Source organism: Syzygium oleosum, unplaced genomic scaffold (assembly GCF_021117445.2).
Source record: "Syzygium oleosum isolate NSW1041296 unplaced genomic scaffold, Sole_v2.1 Sole_v2.01, whole genome shotgun sequence".
Classification (NCBI taxonomy): domain Eukaryota; kingdom Viridiplantae; phylum Streptophyta; class Magnoliopsida; order Myrtales; family Myrtaceae; genus Syzygium; species Syzygium oleosum.
The window spans coordinates 33841139-33852694 of NW_026607485.1; the positions used below are offsets into that span (position 1 = coordinate 33841139).

General features: G+C 39.7%; 1 protein-coding gene across 1 annotated transcript; it reads right to left on the bottom strand.

The window, feature by feature from the left end:
• Positions 1-9522: 9522 nt before the first annotated feature.
• LOC115679939 (hydrophobic protein LTI6A) lies at positions 9523-10739 on the bottom strand. Its single transcript, XM_030603663.2, has 3 exons — positions 10553-10739; positions 10188-10289; positions 9523-9812 (listed from the first exon to the last, which is right to left on the bottom strand). The coding sequence occupies exons 1-2, from the start codon at positions 10637-10639 to the stop codon at positions 10203-10205; spliced, it is 174 nt and encodes a 57-aa protein (XP_030459523.1). The 5' UTR covers positions 10640-10739; the 3' UTR covers positions 9523-9812; positions 10188-10202.
• Positions 10740-11556: the final 817 nt, after the last annotated feature.

The following is an 11556-nucleotide window of genomic DNA, read 5'->3' on the forward strand; positions in this document are numbered from 1 at the left end:
TTTTTCCCATTGCATTGCCGCATCCTTTTACTCGGCCACTTCTATTAGCACCTTGATAGGTTCAATTAGATTATACTCTTTGCCTTCTCAATTTCTACTTTTGCTTCTGACATAATTGTGAAAACAAAATTTCTAGGCAGTCATCATGAAGCAACAACCCCAAATCAAATTTTTAAAAAATTGAACCTTAGCTTTGATACCGATTGTTGCGAAATAAATGGGGAAACTAAAGACGCATGATAATCATGCTGTTTCTCTATTTTTCTATTTTTCTATTCTTGGGAACATGTTTGGAACAGAAATCCGTTTAGTAACGCAATTTCATTTTTCTATTTCTGGAATAAATTTCTACTCCATAAATAGGTTTAGAACAGAAATCAAAAGTAAAAATTTTCTACTTTTCAATTTCTAGAACAAAAATGAGAAATAAATACTCTTCTCATCACTCGCCCTTGCTACTAGCCGATTGCCTACCGGCCCCCTCCCACCACCGGCCGTTGGCTGCCTCCCGCTGACATCCTCCGTCACTCGTTGGCCGTTGTCCGTCATCATTCTTTATCGCCCAATGTCGACTACCGCTTGACGCCGGCCACCTCCCACCGCTGTACTCCACCGCTGGCCACTGTCACCTCCTAGCCGCCCGACGTCGGCTGCCGCTCGATGCCGGTCGCCTCCCACCGCTGTCCTCCACCGCTGACCCGCCACCCGCTCGCAATCCGCCCGCCATCCACCCGCCGTCCTCTTCCGCCCGCCTGCTGTCCACTCGCCGGCCCCTCGGAAGGGAGAAATTTTGTGTCATTATCAAACGAATTTTTATTTCAGAAATAGAAATTTTGTGACGTTATCAAACGCGTATTTTTGCTCAAAAACTTGTCCATGGAATAGAGATGGAAAAATCTATTTGTGGCCAGAAATTGATTTCTGGAACAGAATGGTTATTATCCGCACCCTAACGGATTGTGCAATTAAATCAAATGCAAAGAATTGAATTACCAAAAGAGTAAACGAGAAACAATGAAGAATATAAGAAATTTAGATGGTTCGATCCAAGTGTCAATACCTATAGGATGGAGCCGGCCATAAATAATCGACTAATAAATCGGAGAATTACAGAGTTACAATCACTCACATATTCAAGTGTTATTCAATCCTAAATTATACCCTAAATCCATTATTGAACCTCACTTAATTACTCGATAAAATAAATTTTACAAACGGACTTGATTGCATCAATTTGACAAATTTTGTAGGACTTCTCTTTTTGAAAGTTTTAGGATTCAATCAAACTTTCGTGATAAATTTTAGAATTTCTAGTGCAGAAAGTTTTAGAATTCAATCATACTTTCGTGATAAATTTTAAAATTTCTAGTGCGTTTCTCCCATAGTAAATTATGAAGAATTAACTTGCGACTAGAAATACTCACATCTTTAAGAAGAAAACGCCTTAGTTGAATGTATGCTTCTCTGGTTGATTTGTTTCTTTGGTGTAGAGAGCTTCACGAGGATGACCAAACTTCTTACTTCTTCCATTGGCCATTAATAGGAAAAAGTACCAAGAATGTCCTAAATATATTACATTGATACCAATTTAGTCTTAAACATTTTCACATTGATACCAATTTAGATCGGAAATCACTGACATGGATGTCGGTCGTCCAATGTGGCATAATCGGTGCTGACGTGGATATTTTTTAATAATATTTCAATAAATTTTTTATTTTTCTATAATTTTTTGTTCTTTTCGTTTTTTTCCTTCATTTTGGCCCGACTCGTGCCTGCGGCGTCGGGGCAGCAAAGTTCCTCGCCAGCCAAACTAAAGGACAAAAAAATGAAAGAAAAAAATTATAATTTTTTGTTAAATGTTCACGTCAGTGCCGGCCGTCCTATTCTTGCCGGTCATCCTACACCATGTCACGTAAGATGGCTAACATTCACGTCAGTAATTTCTGGCCTAAATTGGTTGGATGAACTAAATTGATATCAATGTGAAAAGGTTTAAAATCAATTGGTTTAATTGAAAGATTTGAGATTGAATTTGTCAAAAATAATTGGTTAATAATTTTTTTAATACTTTTCCCGCCATTCATACATAAGTGTAACGAGATGCAGAGATGAGCAAAACAACAGTTTGGGATAGGAGGGAAGACATTTTCAGAGGATAAGTCAAGCTTCCCATGTTGGGAAGCACTAGAAGGCATAAATTGCCCCTTCAGCAGAACATCATTTCAAGACTGGGAAGGAACACGTGTGGTCTTAAAAGAGGAACATCCTATATTTCTCATAAAGTTGGTCAAAGAATTCTGACAAACTTAAAAGACTTGTAAACGTCACACTTTAAAAGTCGTTTATATGTTGCGAACTGATCTATGTCCTCCAATTTTGATCGGATTTTGTACATGAACTCAAATTTAGGACATAATTTAATAACAATAACCTCTGTCATGGTGATTTGTGTTCGTCATGGTGGCACCGTGAGATAGAGAGGGGGTAACTCAAGTGACCATTAGCGATCACTTCAGGGTGCAACCACCCTAGGGTAGCCGCCTAAGCACAACAACTACAATAGCGGTCTACGATGATCAGATTTGTCCAAAGCTGACCTCCACACACGAGAGAGACGAGAGAGAGACCGAAAATCCCAAGCTTCCACCGTGATGGCCGATCGCTTGAAATCTTCGATCACCCCCACAGTGATTGCAAGCAGCACCGTGGCTCCCACATGGTGGCACCACCATTTATCCTCCGAGCCTCGACGTGATTGCCCTTCTTTCTTTTGCCTTTTTCAAAGTCCTTTGTTATAAAAAAAAAAATTTGTTGCCCAACCCAATGTTAAGTGGATAACCATATCCTATCCGAGCTCTTATATGGGCCACATCAGGGGCCTAGATCCTAATCACTTATTTTTGTCCGATTAGGGCCTGTTTGGTTCGGCATTTGGGGAAAGCCTTTTGCCAAATGCAAAGACATTTAGCACAAAGGGCTTTGGGGAAATGCAGGACTGTTTGGCAAACATCCATTGAAAAGTGTTTTGGAAAAATGCAAGATGTTTGGTAAATATATATTTGGAAAGTCCTTTGGTGTAACCAATTTATGTTTTTTTTAAATTTTAATGAAACTGAATCAAGCTTCGGACTCAGCTATGATAAACACAAATGAAACTGAATGAACGTCAATCAACAACAACTGAGCTAATAGCTCATAGCTCAAGATTGATGCGAAGTCGCCGCGAACAGAGTTGAACAGAGGTTTAGCAACAAAAAGCTTCATCCTAGTTTAAATTGGAGTTCAAAGTCACAGAAAGCATCAAATATTGGAGTTCCATCTCAATAACATAGACATTAGCATGTCATTGACGAACATCCTCCTTCAGAATTTGATTTGCTCCAAATAATTCAGAACCGTAATCACCAAGAATAATAGATAATACCCAAATTAAGCGTACCTGAGCAAGGAGACGAGGCAAGGCGAGGCTGGCGAGCAAGGCGAGGCCGGCGAGCAAGGCGAGGTCGTCGAGTGAGGCGCGACGATCCAAGCGAGGCGCGGCCGAGCGAGAGAGTTCAACGAGCGAGGAGGCGAGGCGAGGCGGGCGAGCAAGGCGAGGCGAGGCCAGAGAGTGAGGCGAGGTCGTCGAGTGAGTCTTGGCAAGCCGAGCGAGGAGGCGATGCGAGGAGGCGACGCGAGGCCGGAGAGGAGGCGACGCGAGGCCGGAGAGTGAGGCGAGCGAGGCGTCGCGAGTCGAGCGAGGGAGATCGATGAGCGAGGTGAGCAAGGGAGGTGAGCGTGACTGAGCGAAAGAAGAGAGAGTGAGGAGGTGAGGGGACAAGAAGACTAGGGTTTCTCTTTTTTAAATGGGCAAAAGTGGGTTTTTAGACAAATTTTGAGGGCAAAAAAGGCAACTAACATATTTTCATTAATTGGGGTATTCGCATTCCGAGAATGCTGAAAGCTCAAGGCACCCCCTAGGGTGCCTTGAGCTTTCAGCCTTGAGAAGGCCAACATTTGGCCAAAGAGTTCCAAAAATAATTTGCCAAACACTCCATAATTCCCCCAAAGGGCTTTGGAGGCTCAAAGCTCCTTCATAAAGCCGAACCAAACACCCCCTAATTAACCCACAACAGGGTGCGAGAGAGACACTTTGAGGACTGTAATTTGCTATCCTATCATAGTTCATGTTTTAATCAAGTTAAAATACTACTTAAGCTCGGACCCACAAAAATTTAAATATTCGAGGATTGTGATCGCGAAATATACAACTAATTTATATTTCAGAGAGGTACCTGCCATGGGCTATAACAGTATTTCTTGACATTTTAAGATATGAGGTACCCACCTACAAAAAAGAAATCTTATCAAGGGGTTAGTGCAACAACCAAAACTTGAGATTTTCCTTCTTTTATTTTTGTATTTGTATATCAATTGGTTGGTAATTGGCCCCATTATCGTCTATTGGCCCAATTAGGCAAAACCTTGGGCCACTGTTTAGGAAAGAGCCCTCTTTACTCTTCATCAATAGCACATTTCCTCCTTTTTTCTACCCAATAATGCTTGGCTTGATTGACAAAATGATACCCGGACTCCCTCCAAAGTAAAAACCTCCTAACCTAATAGTAAAATTGAGGTTTCAAGAAAGTTGTCGAGGTGCTGACACATGGTGCCTGGCACCTCTCCCGCACGCCGGATGTCCTTGATGATCCTACAATTTTTTGGCACGTTTTTTTCTTTGTTTAGGTACGTATGCCATTTGGACTGATATTCTTTTTATGTATAACGTTTATGTATGTTCGATTTCTAATATAATAATAATACACCAAATGGAGAAAAATTCTAATACACGTGCCCTCTTCAAGGTATAATATCTATCTCGAATCTAAAATGAATTATTTTAACTAAATATAGAAAGTTAAATCTTTAACCCTTGTTTGTGCAGCAAGACAAATTAACCCAGAAAAAATCATTTTGATAATAAGTTTTACAGATGAAAAATAGAGCTTAAACAAAAAATCATTGAAAGGGGTCGGAGGTAAATACAATTTTTAATAATTTTGAATTACTAATAATTGATTGAACTCAATTAACTATTTACATATGTGAAAATTCTCTAATTTTACCCAACCTGCCTAATGTAAACATATTCTTGACATGCACAGGCACAGGTCCATTGGCCTTCAGTGGTGGGGGGTTTCTGAGTAGTGGAGTGGAACCATATGATTGTCAGGTACTAACGTTAATCTTGAAAAGACACCAACATGAGTCTCGAGGTTGATGCTCTCGCATCCGTCGCCATAATCACACGACCGTCGTCAATCTTGAAAAGACACCAACATGAGTCTCGAGGTTGATGCTCTCGCATCCGTCGCCATAATCACACGACCATCGTCTTTCAGTCTCTCGGTCTCCCTCCCATGTAAGGAATGACAAATCCTGTCCTGATCCTAACGAGTGGCGTTCGACCGTTCCTTTTGCCTGAATAGTATGTTGACTTTGGAACCAAGTGCTGGATTCATCTGAGTGATATCAGAAGAGGTAGCACTTGATGTTTTTGTCCCCTTACTGGAGGGAAGCTGATATGGTGGTCCATTTCTGGTATCTATTCACGCACTCGACATCGTTCCCCACCCAAAATCCTCCTAAATCAGTCCACAACTTTCCGAATACCCGAGGAGCAATTTAGCTATGACTTCCAAGCCTCCACTTGCCTTTCATCTCGCGGGAGTGCTGCTTACTCTCCAACGTTTCGGGCGCACGGCAAGTTTTTTCCGCTTAGGGTGCGCATGACAACGATTCTGTGCTCGAGAATTGATTCTACTCAGAAATGATTTTTTTTTATTCCGTGCTTGAGAACAATTTCTAAGCATTTGAAGGCGTTTGGTAACTGCCCATAATTTCTATTCTTAGAATAGGAAAAGAAGAGAAATGTGTTTGGTAACTACACAAAATATCTTTTTATTAATAATATTTTGAATTTTTTAATATTTCTTTCTCTTTTTTTCTTTCTTTCCTTCCCTTCCTTGGCCATGGCCGATCACCAGCGCCGGTGACCGGCCATAGGCCAAGGCCGGTGAGGGCGTCGTGGCCCTCATCGCCGCCGTTGTCAGTCGCAACGTTGAGGTCGGCCTCGCCTTGGCTGGGCAAGGCTCAACCTCGCCCAGATCTGGCGAGGCCTACCTTGCCCTCGCGACCCATCTCCCTCGCCTGGGTCGCGACGGCGAGGTCGGCCTCGCCATGGCTGGCCAAAGCCTCGCCGTCGCGGCCGCGAGTCGCCCTCGCTAGCCCTGGCCTGTGGCCGGTCGCCGGTGGTCGGCGGTAGGCAAAGAACAACAAACCAAGAGGAAGAAGAAAACCAAGAAGAATCAAAAATGAAAAAATTGTTTCCAGAATAAAAAAACTACTTTTTTTTGCTTCTTGATTCTGTTCCAAAACTGATTCTAAGAATAGTTTTTTGCAAATTTGTGCCCGTGCACAAAAATTTTAACAAACGGATTTCTGTTCCCAAACTGATTTTGGAAATAAAAGAACAGAAATTTTCACTATTTGACGACTTGCCAAACGGGCCCTTAGTCTTAAGGAATGAGAAGATGGGTTGTTTGTGCTCATTCCGGTATAGTGAATGAGGGTAAATGATACAAATGATCATTGAATTTTGGTCCAATGTGTAATGTTATCTCTGAACTTTAAATTTGTTAATGTGATCCACGAACTTTAATCCAATGTACAATGTTGTTTCTGAACTTTTAATTTGTTTAATTGGTCCATGAAATTTTGACAGATGTTCAATTTAGTCCCTAAACTATATGAAAATGTTCAGTGTTGTCTCTAAACTTAAATTAATGAAAAGACAACATTGAACATTTTCATGTAGTTCAAGAACTAAATTAAACATGTACCAAAAAGGACCACATTGAATAAATTGAATATTCATGGACGGCACTGCAAATCAGATTAAAGCTCAGAGACCACATTGAACAAATGTAAATTCAATGATCACATTGAGGCAAAGTTCATGGACCATTTGTGTCATTATCCCATTGAATAACTACACCCTCCCTTATGTATATCATTGGCAAAGCATGATCAACTAAGCAAATTTGATGGTTACCTCGACATAGCATTCAACAGTCAGCAATACCAAATGAAGAGGAGAGTGGTCAGGAGGGCTTGCGTTAATGTCATGAGTTAATTAAGCATCTTGTTATCAGAAACTGAATCATTGACTTTGCCTAGTCATCTTTCACTCTATTATGACTACGTGCGCGAGCAGCTTCGCACAAGTCATACATCATCTCAATCAGTATATTTGATCTTTAAACATACATCGCGCCCGTGATCAGAAAGAGAGAGAGAGTCCACTCTCCATTAATAATTTTTTGTTGTGATGCAAGAATTGTATTAGAAAAGTTGCACATCGAATAATTAATATAGTGCAAAGTAATTAATATATCTTACTAGGATCATAATTAATTAGTTTAAGCTTTTGAATGAAGGTGAGTCCAACTAGATACGTTGACGGGCTCGGAACTTAGTTTCCTCTTGGCCCCAGTGAAGGTATCGAGCTTCTCCTATGCGCTCCCAACATATTTAAGTCTAAAAATTATAGTTTCTATAAATAAAATTAGATTAGAAAATCAAATGATAATAACAATGCTTTGGGGAAACAAAAGGACTTTATTAGTTTTGCAACCATGCTTATCTGATATGTTATTACTATTATTACATCAATAGTGGGATAAAGCCTATGCACATGTGTTAATGCATAAATATATTTATACAGTTACACGCTCAGCTTTTGTATGGGAAAATTACCAAAAAAGTTCTAAACTTATTGTACGCATGTCAATTCAATCTTATACCTTTTAATTTGGCTAATTTAGTCATAAACCTTTTGAAGATTTGTCAATGCAGTTCTTCTAGCCAATTTTGGCCGATAATTGCTGATGTGGACACCGACGTCCTACGCGTGACACGTAGGACAGGAAATGTTGACATGGAAAATTTTATTTTATTTATTTATTTATTTGAGTTTTTTTTATTCTTTTTATTCTTTTCTTTTCTTTTCTTTTTCCTTTTCCTCCCTAGGTTGTTGGCCATGGCAACCGATGGAGGAAGACAGAAAAGAAAAAGAAAAAAGAAAAGGAAAAAATTGTAAAAAATTCAGAAAAATTAATAAAATGCAAAAAATTATCTGTATTAGCACCGGCCATGTCACGTAAAACAACTATCATTTATGTCAGTGATTGCCGGCCAAAATTGACCGAAATGACTACATTGGCAAATCGTCAAAAGGTTTAGAATTAAATTGGTCAAATAAAATATTGATAACTGAATTGGTATTCGTACAATAGATTTATGATTTTTTTTAATTATCCCTTTTTATATTGAGATACTTAGATGGGTTGCGATAACTAAATATAAAAATATGTTTAAAATGAATGATCAATGACATGAACCCAAAATAAAATTATTTATGATTGTTTGGAAGAAAATATATTTCTTCTATTCGTAAATTATGTAGCAAAATTTGCATTGCCTTACTGAAAACTTGTCGCGATTTTTTTTCTGTCTAGGACTTGATTCTCGTGAATATTATGATTCGGCGCTAAAACTAATTAATGAGAGAATGAATTTATTATCAGTCGTTCTCATTATAAAAGAAAGTTTCTGAAAGTACAATTTCTTTGATTGTAAACTTTTTCATGTTGTTCATAAGTTTATTAATTAAATAAGGCGTGCCAAAACTTTTGGCAGTTTGATTTGATATATGTTGTACGAGGACACTGTCCCAATATTGCATTTGTCGTAGGTTTATTAAGTAGATTTAGTTATGAGATGCTAGCATTAAATTTGCATCATAATAAGTGTACGATTTATGTGTTGGAATATTTATCGATTGGATGAGATTCAAATCAAACAGTGATTGGCTAATGATAAATTAATGTACCCTTGTCACTGAAGATACAAACTCGAGCACATTCTCTTAAGATTACCCCAAGGAGCACAGACTCGCGTGCCTCCGATAATTGCCTGACTTGTGTGGCACATGGAGGCCGCAACGCCTGATGAGATTTAATCGAGTGCTCAAAGAATCTCGAACACCCATTATTAAAAAAAAAAGATAAATTAAAATGGATATAGACTTATATTTAGATTATATTTATTTAAGTGTGAAAATGTTAACCTACTATCTTTGACAATTGCCGGATTAGATTAGATAAGATCAGATTGGCCCATGGTTTTTTTAGAAATCCAGATTAGTTGAGCGTAACCAATAGTCGCAATCATCTACTATCTTTGAGAATATTCCCATTTTGACAATGCTCTCTTCCTTTTTCATCTGATAGTTCAGAAAGGAACCATCTTTTCATCCCACTTTCAAGAATATATGCCACGAACAACACGAAGCTGCGGTTCTGCATACAAGAGGAATCCTTACCAAGCACCAGTCCAGAAGCAGCTCGTTAAGTTTGAGATTATTCTCACCATCCACCATGTTGGCCAATTGAATATTTTTTGTAAGCAATCCACCAGTTACAGATAATAATTCTCACATGACAATAGTTTACAACAGTCAACAATGGTACAAATCTGACCTACTTACATCACCCGACGACTCGATTTAAACTGACAAAAGGGAACCCAAATCGCAAATTCAAACTGGGTTAAATGAAAGGAACACCGACACACCGATATAGAGTGAAAAATCAACAGTTTATACACACACAATTAATCAGCTATATGGATCACCATCAACTGGGGCATAAAAGGTCCCATCTTCTTGATGATACAAGCACACTTTATTTCTTTTTGAATCGACCCACCTGTCCAAAGCCATGATCATCGCATAAACTAAAGTCAGTCCAAAGTATCATCAAGACTAAATCAGTACATTTATAAGAAATAGTCTGATTAACGATAAGGTGGGTTCATGTCTAGTCACACAGGGCCCATCCACTTTCCCATCTATCTTTAAATTTGAAAACGACGGCCACTCTGTGACATTAGCCATCATGATCATAGTCGAACCCTTTTTTTCTTCATGATAAAATGCAGTAATTTGCATAAACAATATATAAATGGATTAACGCAGTTCGAGTATTCGATGATCACTGGAGATAGAAAACCTCGATTCGACTACGAAGAAGCTTGTGAGGATTGAAACCCATAAGTTAAATTAAGAGTGATGGGGGGCTTACCCAAGGGTGTGCTTTTCAATTCTTGGTGATGATCCAGACAGCGTAAATGATCCCGGGAATATAGCCCAATATGGTCAGCAGAAGGCAGATCCAGAACTCGATCTGTTGACCATCACAACGAGTGACCAATTAGTAATTCACCACACAAAAAGAAAAGGAGAAAGAGGACCAACATGGGTATAAAACATCTGATTTCCTACATATGGAAACCCCTTCATGTCCATCATAGTTTGCTCAGAAGAGACAAAGGAATACGTGCTTACTTTCTAGTCTGTTAATTTCCAAGAACTGACTAACCCAAGTTTGCATGGAAGCTAAAGCAAAAGAATCAAAAGAAGAAGAAGGTGTAAGTGTAGGGGTTTGACCTTGCAGCCAAACTTGAGGAAGACACCGAGAGGAGGCAAGATGATGGCCAAGAGGAGGTCTACGCATGTGGCGGTGCTGTCCGACATTGCTGTTCTTCCTCTGCCCTTCGATTCAAGCTGTAGTAATCTGAGCTTTTGTGCGGGAGGGTGGTGGTGGTCACAAGGGTCTCTAGCGTGAACAAACTGGAATGGTGATGCTTCTGTCTTTATAGAGACCACCCCCCCACTACGTGTGCCTCGCTCATTGGGACGATCTCCATGTGTTGTTATGCATTACTTTCTGCGGAATTCTAGAACGTAGAATCCAATTTTACAGCTGCCTCGAATAAGCTTTTGGAACGTGGCATGGCGCCCCCCATATTCCTTAGGGGTAATCCATTGTTATTAGGAAAGTTTAACAAGGCAACGCAACCCTCACGCTCGCTCGCGGATGCGGTGTCAGCTCTTTTCTCCATCCTAATCCATTGTGTTGACCCGTTGAATGTGGGGGCGAGTCCAGTTCATGCACGACTCCTAGCTCACGTGGATTCATATCCACAACCACAGCTAACCACAAGATAAAGAAGAGCTTATTTTGTCATAATCTCTCTCTCTCTCTCTCTCTCTCTCTCTCTCTCTCTCTCTCTGTGTGTAAATCCGACATGGTTGATCTAGGATGGGCTGTAATTTGGGCAATCAAGGAGCTCAATGGGCTGAAAGCCTCCATTCCTAAGCATGGAAGTTGACCCACTATAGTCGGATGACCTAATAATTAAGGAAAAGACAATAGCGTATGTGGTCCCACTCTCCCATACTAAGGCCTACTAAGATGTTCATAAACTTCATATTAACTGTTAAAGACTTAGCCCCTAACATCAAGACCCATTAGGCTCATCAAACTTTCTCCATATTAGAGCCATCAAATGGGTAGGTTAAGTTGGGTTGGATCGAAAATGGTTCGACGCAAATTGACCCATTTATATACAATACAAATTGAGTAATCTATACTCAATCTAATCCGTACC